The 22,060-nt window shown below is 43.4% G+C and overlaps 1 protein-coding gene across 1 annotated transcript; it reads left to right on the top strand.

Moving 5' to 3' along the window:
• Positions 1-12,989: 12,989 nt before the first annotated feature.
• AZIN2 (antizyme inhibitor 2) lies at positions 12,990-20,538 on the top strand. Its single transcript, XM_073665648.1, has 11 exons — positions 12,990-13,195; positions 13,313-13,390; positions 14,726-14,888; positions 15,310-15,483; positions 15,575-15,747; positions 15,858-15,992; positions 16,201-16,366; positions 16,446-16,608; positions 18,282-18,394; positions 19,076-19,290; positions 20,176-20,538. Exons 3-11 carry the CDS (start codon positions 14,790-14,792, stop codon positions 20,312-20,314), a joined length of 1,377 nt encoding a protein of 458 aa, XP_073521749.1. The 5' UTR covers positions 12,990-13,195; positions 13,313-13,390; positions 14,726-14,789; the 3' UTR covers positions 20,315-20,538.
• The last annotated feature ends 1,522 nt before the right edge of the window (positions 20,539-22,060 follow it).

Below are 22,060 nucleotides of genomic sequence, written 5' to 3'. Positions count from 1 at the left end.
GGATTGCACGCAGCGCAAGTGCGCTGTGTGCAGTCCGCAGCAATTACTGATCGTGTGCACGTAATTGTTTTCTTTCATTGTTTGGCTTTTTTAAGATCCTTGTTGTTTTTGCAAAGAATATCCCCTTGATTAACATTAGTGACTTTTCCCGAAGCATTATCTAATACTTGATTAGGGTACTTCTTCTCTTAAATCTATTTTTAAGTTCTTGAGCTTGAGTATGAAACACATTATCATCATTTTTTATTTTTTTGAGATGTGAAAACTGGAAGTAAGGAAGGGATTTTTTTATATGGATGGTGCAGATGTGCACTTTAACATATGTGAACTAATAACAATGGGATCCATCTGCTTTTTGTTTAGCTTCCATTTTTTAACACAAAAAAAGGTGCACAAAATAGAAATCAGGAGGACGCTGTCATGGTTTTTGGGTTCCATTTACTTCATCCATTCTGTAACGGATCCACTTTCCACAGGAAGACCAGATATGAACAGTGCCTAAAGTACACGGCCTATTTTGGCCTTTTATTTTTTTATCTTTGCATTCTGATATGTGGTACATGTAATGAATTCATGTTTTTTTTTTGGGTGGATGGCTAGGCTGGAAATGTGTTTTATAGTGTTCATCATACAGTAAAAATGACATGTTGACTTTACTCTGCGTTTCAGTACAATTACTATGACACCAATAAAAAATGGACAATAAAAATAAGCTTTTTTCACTGGTGTCATTTAACTCTTCCTCAACCTTGGACGTATATGTACATCCAAGGTCGTGTCCCTGCATTTAATGCGGGTTCGGGCACTGAGCCCGCATCTTTCCCTGAACATGACAGCTGATCTGATCATCTGTCAAGTGCATCTAACAGCCGCGGGTGAATTCGAAATCCACTCACGGCTGTTACCATGTTAAATGTCTCTGTCAATCTCTGACAGCGGCATTTAACACAGGCCGAGCGGAAGCGCATCACAAGACACGCCCATCGGTGCCCCTGTTACGTGATCTCAGGGCGCCGATGGATTGTCATGGCAGCTAGGGGTCTGCAGAAGACCTCCGTGCCTGTCATTGTAAATCTCCTAAGAACAACGGCCATGGCTGAAGCCCTGCTATGTGTAGCACAGGCGATCAGATGATTGCAGCTTCAATCTGCTAAGGGGACTTTTGAAACAATTAAAAAGTAAAAAAATATATGTTTTAAAAAATATAAAAAAAATTAAGAAAACGTAACAGTACAAATCACCCACCGTTTACCCCATTCAACATAAAATACTACTAATAAAAATATACACATTTGGTTTCTGCATTCAGAAATGTCTAATCTATCAATATATAAAGTAAATGAATCCAATCGGTAAACGGTGTAACGAGAAAAATAATCAAAACGCCAGAATTACGCTTTTTTGGGTCGTCGCAACATTGCAATAAAATGCAATAATAGTAAATCAAAACATTGTATCTACCTAAAATGGTATCAATAAAAACGTCAGATTGGCACGCAAAAAATAAGCCCTCACCCGACCCCAGGTCACGAAAAATGGAGATGCTACGGGTCTCGAAAAATGGCGACTTTTTTTTTTTACAAACTTTAGATTTTTTTTCACCACTTAAATAAAAAAAAGAACCTATACATGTTTGGTATCTGTGTACTCATATTGACACGGAGAATCCTATTGGCAGGTCACTTTTGGCATTTAGTGAACATGGTAAATAAAAAAAAAACACTTTTATTGCAATTTCACCGCACTTGGAATTTTTTTCCCCGTTTTCAAGTACACTATATAGTAAAATCAATGGTGTCAACTCAACAACTCTTCCCTCTAAAAACAAGCCCTCATATGGTCATATTGACGGAAAAATAAGAAACATTGCAAGGTAGTAAAGGGGTTAAAGAAAATCTGTCCCCATGTTTTTGCCACCTAATCTGAAAGCAGTTTAATGTAGAGATAGAGACCCTGATTTTATTGATGTGTCACGTGCTGGACTTCTTGTACTTTTGATAATTTCCTGCTGATAAAACAGTGATTTTATCACTAGAGGACTAGTAAACCTGCAGCCATATAGTCTTTCATATTCATGAGCCCCCACCACTGATTGGCAGCTTTCTGCAGATGCAGTGTACACAGAAAGCTGCCAATCAATGGTGGGGGTGGGATTGTACAGAGGTCAGCATTCAGTGAACTGGTAGATCTGCAGCTTAAAATGTAGTGCCGCTCTAATACTTCTGGGAAATGGTAGTGTGTGTCTGTTTAGCTTTTAGATTGCAGAGATTAGTTGTCTCTTTCCTGTCCCCCTGTGTTTTGCTGCAGTGAGCTGGTATAGTAAGTAATTAGCTCTTTGCTGGAAGCCATGGGCGAGGCTGATGTCTTTATAAACCCCAGCAGACAGTATCTGGCTGCCAGTTACTTAATTCAGCATGTTCTGGTCACTCTGATCAATTGCTCTTGTTTTTCTACTTTATTTATCCAATTTTCTGACCTCTACTTGTATTTTGACCACATGATTGGTGACCTTTCTTGCCGCCAGCTTGCTCTACTGGATTGCACTTGACTCCATAGTCCCATCCCTGTGGTCTATGTATAAGCCCAGTTCCCTATATAGGAGTTAAACAGTAAAAGCCAGGGCAACCCCTGGGATCTGGTAAACAGAGAGGCTTGCGCTATATCAATGACTACTATGTGCTGCTGAGAACGATGATTTTTAAGCCAGATTAAAAATAATTTAACCTAATGAATGAGTGTTTTGTTCAGTGATTCGCAACCTGTTAAGGCTGGTCGATTGTCAGGGAACAAGCGTGCTCAGAAATGCTCATTCTCCATAATTGGGCAGTATACATGCACCATAGAAAGTGGTTTACAACTTCTAGCAGCTCATTTTCACTATTATATACAATTGTCTTTATCTTTATGGAAGAGTGAGCTGTTCATGAAAACCTGGCAACTCTTAAGGCCCCATCACACTTAGCGACGCTGCAACGATCCCGACAACGATACGACCTGTCGGGGATCGTTGCTGCGTCGCTATGTGGTCGCTGGTGAGCTGTCAAACAGGCAGGCTCACCAACGATCAGGGGAGCAGCGACATCGTGGAAAGAATCTTTCCACGATGTCCTGCTCCTGGTTACCAGCCTGCTGAAGCAGGAGCAGGCTGGTAACCATGATAAACATCGGGTTACTAGGGGCACACGCGCACCTAGTAACCCGTTGTTTATCATGGTTACCACTCTGCTACGGTGAGCGGGAGGTTACCGCTCACTTTAGCAGGCTCGTAACCATGATAAATAACGGGTTACTAGGTGCGCGTGTGCCCCTAGTAACCCGATGTTTATCATGGTTACCAGCCTGATCGCTGCTCCCGCTGGTCACACACAGCGATGTGTGCTGACCAGCGGGAGGGCAACAACCAAAAAATGGTCCAGGACACTTTGCAGCGATCAGCGACCTCACAGCAGGGGCCTGATCGTTGCAAAGTGTCACACATAGCGACATCGCTGGTGAGGTCGCTGTTGCGTCACCAAAACCGTGACACAGCAGCGATCTCGCTAGCGATCTCGCTATGTGAGATGGGGGCTTTAATAGGCCTTGCATGGACAGTGTTTGCGCAAGCCACTCCACTTATCAGGACCCACAGGAAATCTGACCATCACCCTTTAATTACTCTACAGGAATCTGAATTTACAAAAGAATTACTTGGGTGCGCCCATGGATTAGCTACCAGCCAGTGGAGCAATCTGGCAAAGGAGAGTCAAATAGCTGGGTCAAAAACAGAGAGGACAGATACTGGACAAAGATGGTAGTGTGAAACCAAGTGAAGAGGTAACTAATGTCAAAACCAGGAGGACAGAATCATCAGGCCGGTACTAGGTAAAGTCAGTCCAGAGTCGGCAACAGATATCTAGCAAGCAGGGTCAGGCAACAGAGAATCAGGAGAGTCAATGAAGGTCAGTATAAATTTATAATTAGCAAATCCCAGCAGTAAGGAAAGAAACTCTGGGCAGGGAATAGAACTGGAGTGATTAAAGGGGTTGTCTGGTCTTATACTCCAAGTCTGCAGTCACTCTATGCGACTGTAGATTTCTGACTCCTCCCAGCGCACGCACTACACGCTGTGAGGATTCGCTGGTGTCAGTGCTGGGAACATCGGTGATGTGACCACAAGTATTCGATATGCATACTCCTGGCCAGAACCTGACTGGACTGTTTCTGGCGCGCTCAATAAAAGTGTACAGTCTAGTCGTGTTCTGGCAGTGCGTGTGCTGGGGGTCTTCACAAGTCTGCAGTTACATAGTGTGACTGCAGACTTGTAGTTTAAGACCGGACCCTTTAAGGCTTGGGAAGAGCTTTGATGCACCAAAAGCACTTCAGCCTCATTTGCATATCCATTCAAAAGCTGATTTCTCAGTATCAGAGGAGCTGACTGCCTAGGTAATGATGTAGCTGTAATTTGTTTGAAAGAGCTACATGCACATATACAGTAAATAGTGTATGGAGGTGAAATTCTGCTAACCGATTCCCTTCAAATCTTCAGGCATTAGAGATAATTTTTATTTTATAAATTGACAATCAGTTTTGTCAACAACAGCTAATATTTTTGATTGTCCCTAATTACTCTTTGCTACTATAAATGAGGCAATAATCATTACAAGCCGGTTGTAGCTATGTACAGTAATGTGTCACATGGCTAGAATTCTAGTTTTGTAATTAGCAATTGATTTTTATAGGGGTATTCTAGCAAAAAACTTGATGGAGAATTGTATTTTCTGACTTTTCAGCAAGTATTACCCAACATCTGTAACTTCCGCTCTTTTTGTGATGGATACCTAATATTGTTGTTGTTTTTTTTCGGTGTGGAGCACAGATGTCGTCATCACTGTTCCGGAAACCTAGCAAGCTTAAACCGGAGCAGAGTGGAACATTGTAAAGTTGTAAAGGAGAGATGCACAACCCCTTTCCTGCACAGGAAGAGCCTGGAGCTGGGAACGTTACGCAATACTGTTTGTATCCTGTGATGGCTACTTATTCTTATCTTTGCAATGAGGACACTATACACCCAGTACAAAGGGAAGACACCGCTGCGACCTAGTAAATGGCAGCTCTACACAACAATGTACTTGACTTTAGAAAACTAGAATTGTCATTAGGAAGGTAAATGTATCCTCCGTCATGTGAGGCCGACCATTTTTCTTTACTTCACTTGACTCATGCGGACATCTCAGCTCGCAGTTTGTTTCTGGTAATGTTGCTACTTTGGGGCAGCACGGTGGCTCAGTGGTTAGCACTACATGCAGCGCTGGGTCCTGGGTTCAAATCCCACCAAGGACAACATCTGCAAGGAGCTTGTATGTTCTCCCCGTGTTTCCTCCGGGTTCTCCGGTTTCCTCCCACACTCCAAAGACATAATGATAGGGAATGTAGATTGTGAGCCCCAATGGGGACAGTGATGATAATGTATGTAAAGTGCTGCGGAATATGATGGCGCTATATGAATAAGCATAATATTAATAATAAATACCAATATATTTACCTGCCATTCATTGCATGGGATAAAACTGCAATAACAGAAAAGTTTTCTTGAAAATTTCACAAAACTTCTTAATGCAGTTTTCTGACCTCAAAACCATTTTCTATGATCACTGTCAATGATCATTGCATACAGTAAAATGGCCTGCAATAGTTCGTCTAGTTTTAATTTTACCCTTCCTGTTATCATCGTGGCCTGCATGTTGATTTACTTTCCCCAGTTCCGGCTTTTGTCAGCTCTGGTCGCCTTAGCCCTCCAAAACCCGCATACCTAGTGCTGACTTCATAGATTCATAGTGCATAGACTTCTGTAAAACAAAAATAATCCCTGTTCTGCGCACAAGAATCCTCCTATGAATGGGGGTAATCTCACTTGTTTATTAGCGACTATTAACAGAACAGGAAAAGAAAACTGAGAAGACCAGCCGGCATATGACCGGAAAAAGAAAGAACACAATGCAAGATAGTCATATGATGCGCCTTTGGGCATTGGGATTGGAGCATAATTCTAATTTACTGCTAGCATACCGCGAGTTGCAGTAGCTGTCGCATTATTATTTTTTCCAGAAAAACCTCTTCAAGTACAGCTGTTAAAAAAAGGAATGTAGTTAGTACATTGATCCTAAGCAGCCTGTGGTTTGGATTTAATGAAAATAACAAAATGTGTGATACACACCTTCTGTCACTCCTGCGGATTCAGTACATGCTGCTAAGTGGTCTATGTTGGAAGTGATGATGTCAGCGCTAGGGCCTGTGATTGGCTGCAGCAGTCAGGTGATTAGAGCAGTGCGTCATCAGAATAACATATAATGAAATGCTATTTTTTGTCACCTAACCACTACAGCCAATCATTGGGCCCAGCAGTCCTGTGACAGAAGAACACTTCTATTGCTAGCCCAGACCACTGACAGGCCTGCGCTGGATACACGGAAGTGATCGTATTTTATTCTTTTCACACACTCCAAGTTCCCTGTCAAGATTGTATTTAGCCCAGACAAGACCTTTAAAGAAGACCTGTCAGTTGCTCAAAAAACTAAGTTAAATACCATGTAAAATTCCACACACTCCCCTGATGCTGCCACTTTTTTTCTGTTTGCGCTGTGTCACTCACATCTTGAAGCACAATATGTGAAATCTCTGCTTGCAGACCAACTAGCCATTTCTTCAGTGTTCTCTGGGGGCGTGTGCTTTCACCCCTCCGTCCTAGATGCTGTCAATTAGATCTCGGCATCTTCTTCGACTGCTAGACTTCTATATCAGCTGCCAAGTTGTAATGGGCAGCATCTGGGTGGGAGAGGTGAAGTGCACTCTCTCAGAGAAGACTTGGAAAAAATGCTTCATTGGTCTGCAAGCAGAGATTTCAAATACTGCACTCCAAAAGCAACAAACTTGAACATATATAAAGTTAAGTGATGCAGCACAAAATGGAAAAGAGCAGCAGAATTTTTCGAGCAAGTGACAGGTCCTCTTTAAAAAGAAATGACGTCCTTACCGATCTAGAGAAATCCAGGAACCAGGGCACCAGAAGTCATCCTTTGGTAACTTTATTGGTACAGAAAAATCACAACGTTTCAGCTGCGCAGGTCGTTTATCAAGCCATGGTTACCTTGAATGGCAGAAACGACTTTCCCTTTATTGTAACTGACCATACACTTGTGATATAAGCTAGGGAATATGGACTTTAGAGGAAAATGGATAAGGTTATGGACCCATAGTGCAGTGTGCGTGCATACAGAATCAAATATTACTTTACAATTAAAGTAGCACTCCCATAAATATTTTTCTTCATTAAATGTGTGTACGGTGTGTAGTGTGAGTGTATTAATATACTTACCTACTGCTCGTCTTCTGAGTGACGTCTCCGCTCTGCCGACAGTCTGAGTCACACTGTCGATGGAGTGTCAGAATGATGCACCATAAGCTTTCATTGTAAAAGAGAGCATAGAGTGAGCCAGATAGTCTGAATTGCGGTGACGTCACTGAAAAGATGAGCAGAATGGCGCTAAATCCCGGATGATTATATTAATACACTCACACTACATGCACAGATATACACATATTTAATGAAAAAACTATTAATGGGAATGCACCTTTAATATTGTTCTAATGCATAACCTCATCCATCCCTGCTTTCTGTCGGTGTCTATACCAAAATCTGCAATACCAATCGTCTGTGTTTATTGTGCTTTTGTTGCACTTTCGTGTGAATTTGATGCGGCATTTTTTAATGCATTTTTTACATTGCAGAAACCTGTTTTTTTTTCAGGCTCCTGAGAAGTCTATGGGGAAAAGAGTTACCAAAGAGCGCACAGCCCTGGAGCGTCTTTAAACAGACAGTGGGCATGAGTAAACAAAAGCAGCATTTATGTTTATGCTATGTAGGAACATGGCCTTCCAATGACAAAAGGACCATTTTAATGGAATAAATGCAGGTACAGTTTAAGGCTTCGAGGACTTGACCATCTGCACCTCGGCCCATACTACAGGGCACAATATGGAATTGTATTGCAAACCTCTGCATGAGTCACAAAGTTCGGGGTTGTGGGGTGTTGGATCCGTGACCAAACTTTCCTCTAGAATTGTTTTAAGTAAATAATCTGACATTTTGTCAGTAAATCACGATAATGTGCCTCATACTGTCTGAGTATGGAGAATTAAGCATCGCAAACACTTGTAAGTGCTGGAAAATGTATTTTTTGTTATAGGAATTCCCATAATTACACAAAGGCATGTCAGTAAATATACCCGTATTTAGTGTTTTCATGCACTTGGTAATAGACATATCTTTACAAGTTAACGACAAAGATGATTACACTTGTCAGGTAAAGTGGATGTGACCAGTAATGGTAGGTACGGGCTTGACAGAGGGCACACAATAGCCTTTCATGTCCAGACTTAGCTTGTTGATTGTGGCTTGGAAGTCAGAACAAGCTGCACCTAATCTGGATACCGCTGTTACCATAACAAAGCCGTGACATCTACAGTTACCGTCAGTGACCTGTATTGTGTGACATGGAGCATGTTATCTGTGACAGCAGCCGTCCATACAGGGCTGAGGGAGCTGCCATTTATTTGTTTGTTTAGATTTGGTATTGAATAATTTGGGATTTTGATGCCATATTTTTTGTCTCAGTTGCCATATAGCTGTTGGTGTTACTGGGCATACACTTCTATGGCACTGCACACTGCATTGAGATATATTGCATACACAAATGTATCAGGTACTGAATGTGATTGCTTCAGTTTCTGCATTAGAGATCGTTCTCCATATTTGCCCATACATTTAATTCCTTGGGTAGGCATCCTCTTATTGAAATGGATTGACCCCTGTTCAGAACTGTTATGTACTGTAGGCGTGCAATAAAGATATTAACTTTGCCTTATTTGCCCTCCTTCCTCTTATATTTGTAATATGGTACTGTGGCCACATGAGGCTTTCCTCTTCATATGCTCATACACATTAATGTTGTTGGATTCTGCATGAACAATTGACCATCTACTGTATATAGGGGTCACCAGACTATTCCCAAATGGGACGGGTGTGTCAGAAGTGACAGACAGTCGCCCTGCAGTTGGTTGCAGGAGATCTCTACGTTTTGCATTACAGACATCTTCTTAGAGGCTGTCTCTAGGACCCAGCGGCTACCTCCCTCTGGCTAATTAACTCCCTGGCCTGGGTGCATAAATACCTGGTGTGTTCTAGAGGGAGATGCCGGCGATATACATTACTCCTTGTGAAGGCTTTAGCAAGAGCAGTACTTTGTCCTCTCTGGAGCTTGAGGACGCATGCGCATTTGTCTGGAGTTGTCTAAAACTAAGCTGTTTCCCCCTGTTTGTCCTTCCTTGTTGTCTATAATGTTTAGTGGAGATCAACTAGTGCTCATCTCCTCCCTTCCCTAGCCTGAGCCAAACGCTAGGGAAAGATAGGGCGAGGTACGCGTGCGGCGATTGGTGAAGAGCCAATACAGGGACGTGAGGGGAGACAGGGTGACGCTAGATCAACCTAGGAGGTCTCCACTCCCCCCCCCCCCTTTCCCTAGAGTCTGGGCTTCCTTTTCCTCTCCCCTTTGTGTTGCACTAACTCTTTCTCACACCTTGCATGACAAGATGTTGGGGGAAATAAGGATCAGGCTCTCTTTATTTTAAAGAGAACCTTTCACCTGATTCATGCTTCCCAAACCATCAATCAGAGGCCGGCTGCACAATTGCACCCGGGGATATTTTTCACTGACACATTCCAGTGTTTCAGAGACTACATACTTTTAAGATCTAGCCGGGGACAATAGCTGGAGACTAGACTAGTCTGGCCTCGTCTCTGGTTGGGTCTTCCCAGTGCCGCTCTTCATGATTTACAGGTCTCTTGCTATGGGCCAGTAATGTCAATCAGCACTACCAGTGCTGGGAAGAGCCAGCCAGGGCCGGTGCAGAACTAGTCTCCTCTTTGCCTGTGGTCTGAAGCTGGATCTTTGAAGTATATTTTCTCTGAAATGCTGGAGTGTTTCAGAGAAATATATACCTGGCTGCCATTGTGCCCATGTTGCCCGTGGTTTGGGCAGCATGAATCAAGTGACGGGATTCACTGTCCCTGGAAGAGATAGACTGCTGTCAGAGGCAACAGCTGCTTGTCTCCAATTCCCAGTTAAACATTTTTTAAAATCAATATTAAAACCATGATTTCCAATACATGTACAGTCTAATACAATGAGACTGTAGGGCTCAGATCCCCATTCCTGCTATTGGGTAAGGTGATTTACTTCTACTGCGGGTAGGTGGAAAGGGAACTTTCCCAATATATGAGATAACTCTTTGCTATTGTTCAGAATTGTGCTGATTTATCTATCTATTTCTCCAGCTACCCATCACCACTGTTGGATACGATAGCTGGGAACAGGTGCCGAGTGTTGTTGCAGTTGATTTATTTTGGAAACCCTTGACCTGAACTTGTACTTGGGATCATGTTGTCAATGTTAATTGATAAGAGTGGATGGACACATACAGGTGCATCTCACTAAATTAGAATATCATCAAAAAGTTAATTTATTTTAGTTCTTCAATCAAAAAGTGAAACTCATATTATATAGAGTCATTACAGAGTGATCTATTTCAAGTGTTTTTTTTCCTGTTAATGTTGATGATTATGGCTTACAGCCAATGAAAACACAAAAGTCATTATCTCAGTAAATTAAAATCATTAACAAAAAACACCTGCAAAGGCTTCCTAAGTGTTTAAAAAGGTCCCTTAGTCTGTTTCAGTAGGCTCCACAATCATGGGGAAGACTGCTGACTTGACAGATGTCCAGAAGGCAGTCATTGACACACTAAGTAATACAAAGTAAACTTTGCATTTTATTTGAAAATCAAGGTCCCAGAGTCAGGAGGAAGAGTGGAGAGGCACACAATCCAAGCTGCTTGAGGTCTAGTGTGAAGTTTCCACAATCAGTGATGGTTTGGGGAGCCATGTCATCTGCTGGTGTAGATCCACTGTGTTTTATCAAGACCAAAGTCAGCGCAGCCGTCTACCAGGGAATTTTAGAGCACTTCATGCTTCCCTCTGCCGACAAGCTTTTGGGAGATGGAAATGTCATTCTCCAGCAGGATTTGGCACCTGTCCACACTGCCAAAAGTACCAATACCTGGTTTAAAAACAACAGTATCACTGTGCTTGATTGGCCAGCAAACTCGCCTGACCTTAACCCCATAGAGAATCTATGGGGTATTGTCAAGAGGAAGATGAGACACCAGACCCAACAATGCAGACGAGCTGACGGCTGCTATCAAAGCAACCTGGGCTTCCATAACACCTCAGCAGTGCCACAGGCTGATCACCTCCATGCCACGCCGCATTGATGCAGTAATTGATGCAAAAGGAGCCCCGACCAAGTATTGAGTGCATTTACTGAACATACATTTCAGTAGGCTAACATTTCAGATTTTAAAAACATTTTTCAAGCTGTTGTTATAAAGTATTCTAATTTACTGAGATAATGACTTTTGTGTTTTCATTGGCTGTAAGCCATAATCATCAACATTGACAGAAATAAACACTTGAAATAGATCCCTCTGTTTGTAATGACCCTATATATTATGAGTTTCACTTTTTGTATTGAAGAACTGAAATAAAGTAACTTTTTGATGATATTCTAATTTTGTGAGATGCACCTGGATATAGATAGACATATTTATTAGGGAGTTACCACTGTGTTACATTGTATAATTACGGGTGGTTTATAGAAATATAGGATATGTACATATGAGATCTCTTTTGTTGCTGTTTAGGTCACATCCACAGAATCTACCCCAAGAATAGGGTCCTGACTACCAACGTTTCAGGCCTTCTGTAGAAGTGAATGGAGCCAGTTGTGCCGGTGTCCACCTCTCTATTCTCTACAGTGGACCCCTGTTCTCCACGTATGTGCAGGTGCCTGAGATCGGGGCGGCATCGTTCAGCCTTACAGCTATGGATATGACATACATTTCGGAGATGGGTAAACCTTTAAAATCGTAGTGTTGATGGAGACAAAATGAAGTTCAATGAGTTTTCCAGATTGTAAAATTTTTTATTTTTTATTTTTTTTTTTTAAATCTGAAACCTCTGTAACATGCTGACCCTTCACATTGGCCTGCGGTAAGTGATCGCCCCCCACTGTGAATGGAGGACAAAATATTAGAAGACTGATACTAAAAGTTGGAGACCCCTTTGGGGCATTTTACACTGCAGATTCAGTGCCCAGATGCTACACTGATCCTGAGCGTAGTGCCCATAGGATACTATGTGCTTGGACCGCGCCATTTTCTGCCTCTGATTTTTCCGGCATTGGCTACATTTTCTAAGTTTCCTTTGCTCAGTCTACAAGCTGAAGGTGACAATAGCGGATGTGGGTGACAATACTGGATCTGCATAATTCTAGAGAGATCCACTGGTAGGAGCGGTTGGAGCTGGGCTCCTGGCATAAGAAAATGGCGGCTAGAACACTACTTTCTGGGTAATATTGTAATAATATATTATATTTGAATAATTTGGCACCCATTGGGTGGCGTGTAAGATTAGCCTTCAATGTGCCCATTTTAAATAAAACCAGGAGTAGAATCAGGGTCATATTAGGGGTATAGTGGTAGCGGTCATTCTTGGGCCCCAGTGCCGCACAGCGCCTAAACGCTCCTCCACCAGATTGTAAGACACCAGAAAGCTGGCTCTATAGGCACTGATCTGCAGAAGGGATTCAGTGTAACATGAAGACCCCCCTCCCCCCATTGTCTGGTCCATAGCAGTTGTGTTAGTGAATGTATTGGGTAATTGTTAGTTAAGCAATAATTCCCTAGTATGTTACTGGAAAATGAGATGACCTCACCAGATTGATCACGTGACAATGTAGTGATTCCAGCGTTATTAGTCACCATCACGTGCTACGAGAGCCGGGAACTCCCCAGACTCCTGCACTCCGTACTATGAGGTATGTGGTGGGCGTGGCCATGGGCGGGGCAAGGACAGGATTCGAAGAACTCAAGAACTCTGTTGCCTGGAAACTCATGACATCACTGCTGGGGGCTCTGTCAGTATATAAAGGAGATGCGCCGTTGAAAGGAGAAGAGCTAGAAGCGCACTGCAGTGAGGACGTGATTCCGGCCATTTTATTACTGCCACCACTCATGGGAAGCGGCCGTGTAAATGCGTTTTAAGGTGAGGGGCCACTTCTCAGGTCGGGTGGCATAGCCTGCCACTGCTGCATCCATCGCCTGCCACTGCTGCTGCCACCGCTGCAATGCTCATTCTCATTACTGTATGTTCTTCCTGCAGAGATTACAAGACGCCATCAGCGGCGACGGTACACGTCCTGGGCTGAGAGGAGCGCCTCCCTGGGCCTTCTGATAAGAGGTGAGGACTTCTAGCCTGCTGGCACATGGAGCATTACTCCCAGCATCATTATGTCTCATTGCCATGTAGTGCCCTCAGTCCCCAAATGTGATCCTTGCCCTCACCTGTGGGTGCGCCCTATCCTCCGTGGCTGGTGCCCTCGTCCCCTCCACGACCATCACCTGTGGCTGTGTTCTCCCTCCGCCGCCTGTGCCCTCACCTGTGGCTGTGTTCTCCCTCCGTGGCCAGTGCCCTCGCCTGTGCCTGTGTTCTCCCTCCGCCACCTGTGCCCTCGCATGTGTTCTCCCTCCGCCGCCTGTGCCCTCGCCTGTGGCTGTGTTCTCCCTCCGCCGCCTGTGCCCTCGCCTGTGGCTGTGTTCTCCCTCCGCCGCCTGTATCCTCGCCTGTGGCTGTGCCCTCGCCTGTGGCTGTGTTCTCCCTCCGCGGCCAGTGCCCTTGCCTGTGGCTGTGTTCTCCCTCCGCGGCCAGTGCCCTCGCCTGTGCCTGTGTTCTCCCTCCGCCACCTGTGCCCTCGCCTGTGTTCTCCCTCCGCTGCCTGTGCCCTCGCCTGTGGCTGTGTTCTCCCTCTGCCGCCTGTGCCCTCGCCTGTGGCTGTGTTCTCCCTCTGCCGCCTGTGCCCTCGCCTGTGGCTGTGTTCTCCCTCCGCCGCCTGTATCCTCGCCTGTGGCTGTGTTCTCGCCTGTGGCTGTGTTCTCTCTCCGCGGCCAGTGCCCTTGCCTGTGGCTGTGTTCTCTCTCCGCGGCCAGTGCCCTTGCCTGTGGCTGTGTTCTCTCTCCGCGGCCAGTGCCCTTGCCTGTGGCTGTGTTCTCCCTCCGCAGCCTGTGTTCTCCCTCCGCAGCCTGTGTTCTCCCTCCGCAGCCTGTGTTCTCCCTCCGCAGCCTGTGTTCTCCCTCCGCAGCCTGTGTTCTCCCTCCGCAGCCTGTGTTCTCCCTCCGCAGCCTGTGTTCTCCCTCCGCAGCCTGTGTTCTCCCTCCGCAGCCTGTGTTCTCCCTCCGCAGCCTGTGGCTGTGCCCTCGCCTGTGGCTGTGTTCTCCCTCCGCAGCCTGTGGCTGTGCCCTCGCCTGTGGCTGTGTTCTCCCTCAGCAGCCTGTGGCTGTGCCCTCGCCTGTGGCTGTGTTCTCCCTCAGCAGCCTGTGGCTGTGCCCTCGCCTGTGGCTGTGTTCTCCCTCCGCAGCCTGTGGCCTCGCCTGTGGCTGTGTTCTCCCTCCGCCACCTGTGCCCTCGCCTGTGTTTATTAGCCTTGAAAGTGTAATATCTCCCACTACGCCCTGATATGTGACTTACTAGTATTATTTCATGTCTATATTTCCAATGCTTTTCTATTGCCATTTTCAGCTTGTTGCATACTTCTAAACAACAAAGTTTTGGACGGTCCGTGGGACCCCATTAGAACATAACAATGCCAAGGTACATCCAGGAGTCCGACTTCATCATGGTGGAGGAGGGCTTTGTGGCCAGAGACTTGATGGAGGAAATCATTAATGACGTCTCGGAGACTGTGAGTATTGTGTAACACCAATAATACATGTTTGTCCCCTGACCCAGAGAAACTCCTCTGCAAAGTGTAGCTGCTCTGTGAAAAAATCTTCTGGCATTTCATAGCGACATGTCAGAAATTGTAGGGGGCCAGGGAGACCCACCCGTAGCTCAGAGGGCTGAGGTTACCCTATAGAAAGTCTCTAATCCTATATTAGGCTATACCTGCCTACCCAAGGAGAGCAGCTCTAATCTGATCGCTTCTGCCACTTCAGTTCAGAGATCAGTGGGGGGCTCAGCCCCAGGACCCCCAAAGATCAAAATTTCTGACATTTCAAAAGTTGTTTTTTTTTTAAGTGCAGTTAAGTAAAATGCTTCATGAAAAAAAAAAAATGTGTGCAGACTTCCATTTTCTAACTCTTGTTCCCTCTGTATTTTTCCAGGATGACAAGGATGCTTTCTTTGTTGCGGATTTGGGGGATGTTGTGAGGAAGCATCTGCGTTTTCTTAAAGCTCTGCCACGTGTGAAGCCTTTCTACGCTGTGAAGTGCAATAGCAGCAGAGGTGTAGTCCAGGTCCTAGCAGAACTTGGAGCAGGATTTGACTGTGCCAGCAAGGTAATGGCGGACTTTCATCTAATCTCTGCCTGCTATGCTGTAATGTGGAATATTGTATGTGTAACACTCTGTTCTATGTATTCTTCCACAGGCAGAAATTGAATTAGTCCAGGGCATAGGTGTGAGCCCAGAAAATATCATTTATGCCAACCCATGTAAGCAGATATCCCAGATTAAGTTTGCTGCCAAGAATGGAGTCCAAATGATGACGTTTGACAACGAAGTCGAGTTATCCAAAGTGTCACGAAGCCACCCGAATGCAAAGTATGTACCTGCTGCCGAAAAACCCTAGTTTACTGATAGGAGGCAACATCACTGTTATATGAAACTGTCCAGAGCTTCCAACACCTAAACGGAGCTATATTCTGTCCTAGGATGGTACTTCGCATTGCTACCGATGACTCCAAGTCTTCTTCCCGACTTAGTGTGAAATTTGGGGCACCCTTAAAATCCTGCAGGCGGCTTCTAGAAATGGCTAAGAATCTAAACGTCGATGTTATTGGTGTTAGGTAAGTCGTATAGCCATGACTACTGTTTCTTGGCTTTAGTAGAGCTACTGCCAACTAGACTCTGGTTATATTGCAGATGATTCAGGTGTTAATGACCTGTAAAGTCGGCGTATACTCTGGTCTGCACTCATTTCTGCAGCAGAACTGTTTGCACACAATTTGTAGCAAATGTTTTGCCTGTAGCTAAAATGTGAAGGTTTCATTTCAGTTTCCACGTGGGGAGTGGCTGCAGCGATCCCAAGGCGTATGTGCAATCCATCTCCGATGCCAGGCTGGTGTTTGAAATGGCATCAGAGTTTGGGTACAAGTTGTGGTTGCTGGATATTGGAGGGGGCTTCCCTGGGACTGATGAATCAAGAATTCGATTTGAAGAGGTGAGAACACCTACTGTTAGATAGCATCTGAGCACATGCTGTGGATGGAGAACTAACATAACATGGACTTCTTAAACAGATTTCAGCGGTGATAAACCCAGCACTGGACCTGTACTTCCCAGAAGGCTCTGCGGTGGAGATCATTGCGGAACCCGGAAGATACTATGTAGCATCCGCTTTCTCCCTGGCCGTAAACATCATTGCTAAGAAGGAAGTGCACTTGGACAATTCTGGATCAGATGGTACGTCCTACACTTCACTATGGCCTTGGCACAAAAGCTTCCAGCAGCGTTCATTACTGATGAACTAGAATTGTTTCTAGGATGTGAACTGGAAATGGCTGAGCATTTTTTTTTTTTTTTAAATACTGCCACTTTTTATTTGTCTGTTTTAAGATGTAGGTATAACATGCACTTCACAATATTTCTAGAAATGTGTCTTAATATAGTAAAATATTATAACCAGTATTATCCTGCAGATATGGAGTTAATGGTATTCTGACACCGTGCGGCACCTGCACTGAGATCCCCACTGCCAGGAGGAACTTAACTCTTCAGCCCCCCACACACCAGAGCCTCGATGTATCAGTCACTACTCGGTGTACAAAGAGCGGCGGCTGTAACCGCGCCCTGGCACTGACAGTAAGCTCAGCATTAGGGCCGGCTGTCAGTCAGTGCACGGCGCGGTTACAGCCGCCGACCTCTATGCACAGAGCGGTGATGGAAACTGCCAGTGCCTCCCCTATGACTGAAAGAGCGAGGCTGCCAGGGGGACGAAAGTTCATTTCCTCTCGGCAGGTGCCGCACTGTGTCAGGACGTTATTATCCTGAAGATTAACCCCATATCTACAGGTTAATAGCATTATTTTACTTGACTGGTTCCCTTTAATAATTCCTTTTTATTTTAAATGGAATACGGCAGAAGGTTCATGCTGCCTGAACCACGGGCAAGATGAATCAGACACTGGCTGAATTTGTTGTCTCTCTCTGGTGGCTTCTTCCTGCCCAAATCCTCTTGACTGACAGGTCTCTCCCTATGTACACACAAAGGGAGAGCACAATCAGTCAAGGGGATCGGGACAGGGATAAGCCACCGGGGACCTTCCTTTTATATGTCCTCAAAGGCCACGGCCCCACTATCAGTATTTGGTCAGTATTCAGTCAGTATTTTTTCCCAGGAGTGGGTGATAAATACAGAATTGGTGACTTGTTTGTATTATACCTTTTCTCTGATTGTTCCTCACCTGGTTTTGGCTCCCACTTGTGATAGTGGGGCAATGGCCTTAAACTCATAGTACCTGACCACATAATCAAAGTATGTTTTCCCTGAAACGCTGCAGCATTTCACAGTGAAAAGTTGAGTGGCAATAAGGCAACAAGTGTTTGATTCATGCTGCCCAAGGTTTGGGGAGTCTGAGTCCAAAGACAGGTTCCTTTTTAATGCGGTTTTCGGGACATCAATATTGATCTGTCTTTAGGATAGGTCAAAGAGCCGGTATGCCAACTCTCTGCTGCTCCATCATATTCAAGTGAATGGGACTGAGCTGTAATACCTGATATTTTCTGTGCCTTGTATAGAACTTAGCCCCATTCACTTGATCAGCTGAAGATGTCAAAACTTCATCAATCTTATATTTATATCCTATCCTACACCATATTTTTACAACATCTTCCAAAATTGCTACATTTCTATTGTAATATAATATTTGGTAGCATAAAAAAATTCACAATTAAAGGGGAAAATCAGTTTGGAGACAGTCCTGAAGTGGAAAACCTATTCTTTAGGCAAAGTTGAAAATGGAATATTTAGATCAGATTTTCCTTTATTGCTTGATTTCTCTGACCATAACATTTGCTTTTTTTAATGTGTAATATTTAGTCTAGATATGTAATTATTTCTTTATTTTCTTTTTTAGATGAAGAAACTTGTCCTAACAAGAACATCATGTATTATGTTAATGATGGTGTTTATGGGTCATTCAACTGCATTTTCTTTGACCATGCTCATCCTAAACCTATTCTTCACAAGGTACTGTTTGATACATTTCTATGAATATTTTGCATGGGTGATGCCTATATTTAAAGCTGTTGAACAGGTGTTTAACTCCTTTTAACTTGAAAAAACCCAACTTTCTAATATTTCGATCAAGATTACATTCCACTGATAATAAACATGTCACATTAGATGTGGAACTCTTACCTATGCCCTTTTTAAAGTTGATATCAATAACAGAAATAGTTAAGAAAACATATCTTTCTATATAAGTTGATGCCAGTTCTCCTAGCTTTTAATTTTTTTTTAAATGACTGGTTATCCCCTGCCCATGCAATAGGGAATAGTTTGCTAATCATCAACTATCCAACCACTGGGAGTATCTGGGCACCATATTGAATGGAGTGTAAGTGCACATGCTTGGCCTCCGCACCATTCATTGTATATGAGACTGCTGCAGAAAGCCAAGTACAGCGCTCTGCTCTTTCTGGCAGTCCCATTGTCAGTGAATGGATAAATGACTAAGCTCTGCAAAGCCCTATTTTCAGGATCGTTGGGGGTCCAAGTGGTAATAACCCCTGCAATCAGCAAGGTATTCCCTATCTTAGGAATAGAGGATACCTGATAGCTTGGAATTTTGGCAAACCGTTACATGTTTGCATTAACATGAATACTTTTACTCTTTTGCCAATGAAGTCCTTTCTGTTTTCCCATCAGAAACCCTCTCCAGATCAGCCATTTTATAATAGTAGCTTGTGGGGACCAACATGCGATGGCTTAGATCGGATTGCCGAGCATCTTCAGCTACCAGAGCTTCAAGTTGGTGACTGGCTCCTGTTTGATAACATGGGAGCTTACACAGTGGCAGCCTCCTCTACATTCAATGGCTTTCAACAATCCCGCATTCACTATGCAATGCCACGGGCAGCCTGGTAAGATTATATGTCCACAGACCGTGCCTGATTCATAATTGCATATGTGCCTTTTCACCTGTTTTTAATTTGCACCTTTTTTAAAGTCGAATTTTTGTCTTCGTTTGGAGGTTTTTGTTTGTTTGGGGGTTTTTTTGCACAAGATTCATGAAATGTGTGCACCATTTTCAATAATTTGGTGCTAAAACTGTCACCGAATAGAACAAGACAAAAAAAAAAAAGCAAAGAGACTTAAAAAATGATCTGGCCCACTGTGTTTTTGGATGTAGATTGGTAGAGATTGGGGTAGATTTAGTAATGCTGTCTATCATGTACACAGCATAAATGTAGTCATGAGCTGCGTGTCAGTAATTAAAGCTGGCACATTTTTCCATTTAGTAAAACCACACCATCTTATCTAGATTCTTCTGATGGAGCACAAGATAGAAACAGAGACCCTGATTCAAGCAATGTCTGGATGACTAGGCTGCTTGCTGTAGCTTTGATAAAATCACTGATTTATGAGCAGGAGATTATTACTAGAAGATTAGTAAACCTGCTACCATGGTAGTCCTCCATATTCATGAGCTCTGTACAGGCTCACCCCCACCACTGATTGACAGCTGGGTACACTGTGCATAGGCAGAAAGCTGTCAATAAGTGGTGTGGATGGGGTTATAAAGGGCTCAGCGTTCAGAGAACTGGCGATCTGCTGCAGATACAGCAGTGATTTCATTAAAACTATAGCAAGCAGCCTAGTAAGTGATATATCGCTGGCATCAGAGTTTTTATCTCTAAATTATGCTTTAAGCCTAATTCACTTTAAGCCAGCAAAATGTTAATATTAAATTAAGTTTACTCATATATTAATCATTTTCATAACGAAACCTGATTGATCTTTTCCAGGGAGGCTGTTCAGCTGCTGCAGAAAGGATTATTTCAAGTTGAAGAGAAGGAAAGCATTTGTCCACCAATGTCCTGTGGCTGGGAGATCTCCGATACTCTTTGCTTACCTCCAGCATTTGCACCAACCAGAATCGTCTGAGCTTCAGCATTCCGAATATGTCCTGTAGCAATACGTAAAAGCTGTAAATGTATTGTTTTCTGCGTAGCATGTGGGACCAATCTTGGCTTTGTTGTTTTTAAGTATGCAACATAAACTCTCTACAAATATCATAAAAATACGTTTGCCTGAGTTTTGTGTTACTTAAGTAGACATGTAAGTTGAAATTGTATTTAATTTTAAATAAATATTTATGTTTTTTATTATCTGCACTTTTTTACGTATTTTCTAAGTGTTTACTATTCAAGAAGCTCTTCAGCTGGGTGGATTCATGTGATACATTGATTCAAGGCCACTGTCACATTTATGGGACGCAACGTTACTGTGATACATTGTGCTTACATTGAGACGTCTGAAAGTATAACCATGTTTCTGTGTCAGAAATAAATTGCTAATGATTCTGACATGAGCTAATGGGCATAGGAAAATGATTCAAAAAAATTACCTTTTTAGATGTGGTTATTGCAAACTAATGAACATCTATAACCCCATTTGTAAGACATTTTAAGCAGATTTTTCACATATAATGCAGTTCTATGGGAAAAATTTGCAAGTACAACACATATTGACCAACTGAATTTCAAAAGCACACCGCTGATTAGTTAACGCTGCGTTAAAATAAAAAAGCACAGTAGGTATGAGATCTCAATAAATCCCTTCCAATTTGCTGGCACTCTAGGATGCTGCATATAATTTTTTTAAACGCACCAAATACTCATCATAAATCAAGTCCGTGACACGCTGGAGCTCCTACTTCACTGACTTGATTTATGATGAATTCAGAGTGCTGGAGACGGACCAGAAATACTCGCTCATGTGATAAAACAGGCAGGAAATGTTGCCTCACAAAGTAGCAGCTATGAGTCTTCTGTTTCACCCGTATTCTCCCTTATCCTAATTGACTTATGCTTCTTCCCCCCTGCCCAGGAGATGTGCTATGATCAGACCATGTCCCTTTACGGTCAGACACAGACATTACACAGTACACAGTAGGGGCACATTTCTAAGATTATCTCAGCACAGGAACATTTTATTTTTTAACGCCTCCAATTGTACAGCGAAATCTTCAAAATAAATTTGGTAGATGTGCTCCGCATATAAACTGTACTTTACATTGGATAAATAATTCAAAACCAGTGGGTGTTTGTCACAAGAGACGTCTGGGCCTCCCAAAGACTTCAGGAAAGACTAAATGTTCACCGATATCTGAATAAAATTACCAGAACATTGGATCAGCCAAGCAAGTAACAGTGATTCACCAATGTTGTGCTGCCCTCCACGATCGCCAGAACTAGCACCCTGTGACTACCTTCTGGGGGCTAAAGTGGCTTCCGAAAGTATTCCCCCAACCCCCATGGATTTTTACCTATTTTGTTACATTACAATCTCTGTTTAAATATTTTTGTAATCCGATTTGTGTGCTATGCATTAGCACTAAATAGTCTAAATTGGTGAAGTGAGAAAAATATAGCCATAAATTTAATTATGGGTTCATATAACTAAAACTTGGGATGTGCATATGTATTCCCCCCCTTTTGATATAACGCCCCTAAAAATTTCTGGTGCAAGCACTTACTTTCAGAAGTCACATGCTGTCAGAATTCCTGTTGTCCTTCTACAGGTTGACCACTAGTGGCTGCTATTGTTCACCTTAATAATTGTGCTGTAATGCTGTAATCCCACTTCTTAGGCTGCTGTTGTGTTCTTCATTTGCCCTTTACTAAGATG

Source organism: Phyllobates terribilis, unplaced genomic scaffold, assembly GCF_046119375.1.
Source record: "Phyllobates terribilis strain yellow unplaced genomic scaffold, ASM4611937v1 Scaffold_2__4_contigs__length_985480577, whole genome shotgun sequence".
In the NCBI taxonomy this organism is placed as follows: Eukaryota; Metazoa; Chordata; class Amphibia; order Anura; family Dendrobatidae; genus Phyllobates; species Phyllobates terribilis.
Note: the sequence above shows the minus strand (reverse complement) of the source record. Positions and strands in the feature narration are given on the sequence as shown.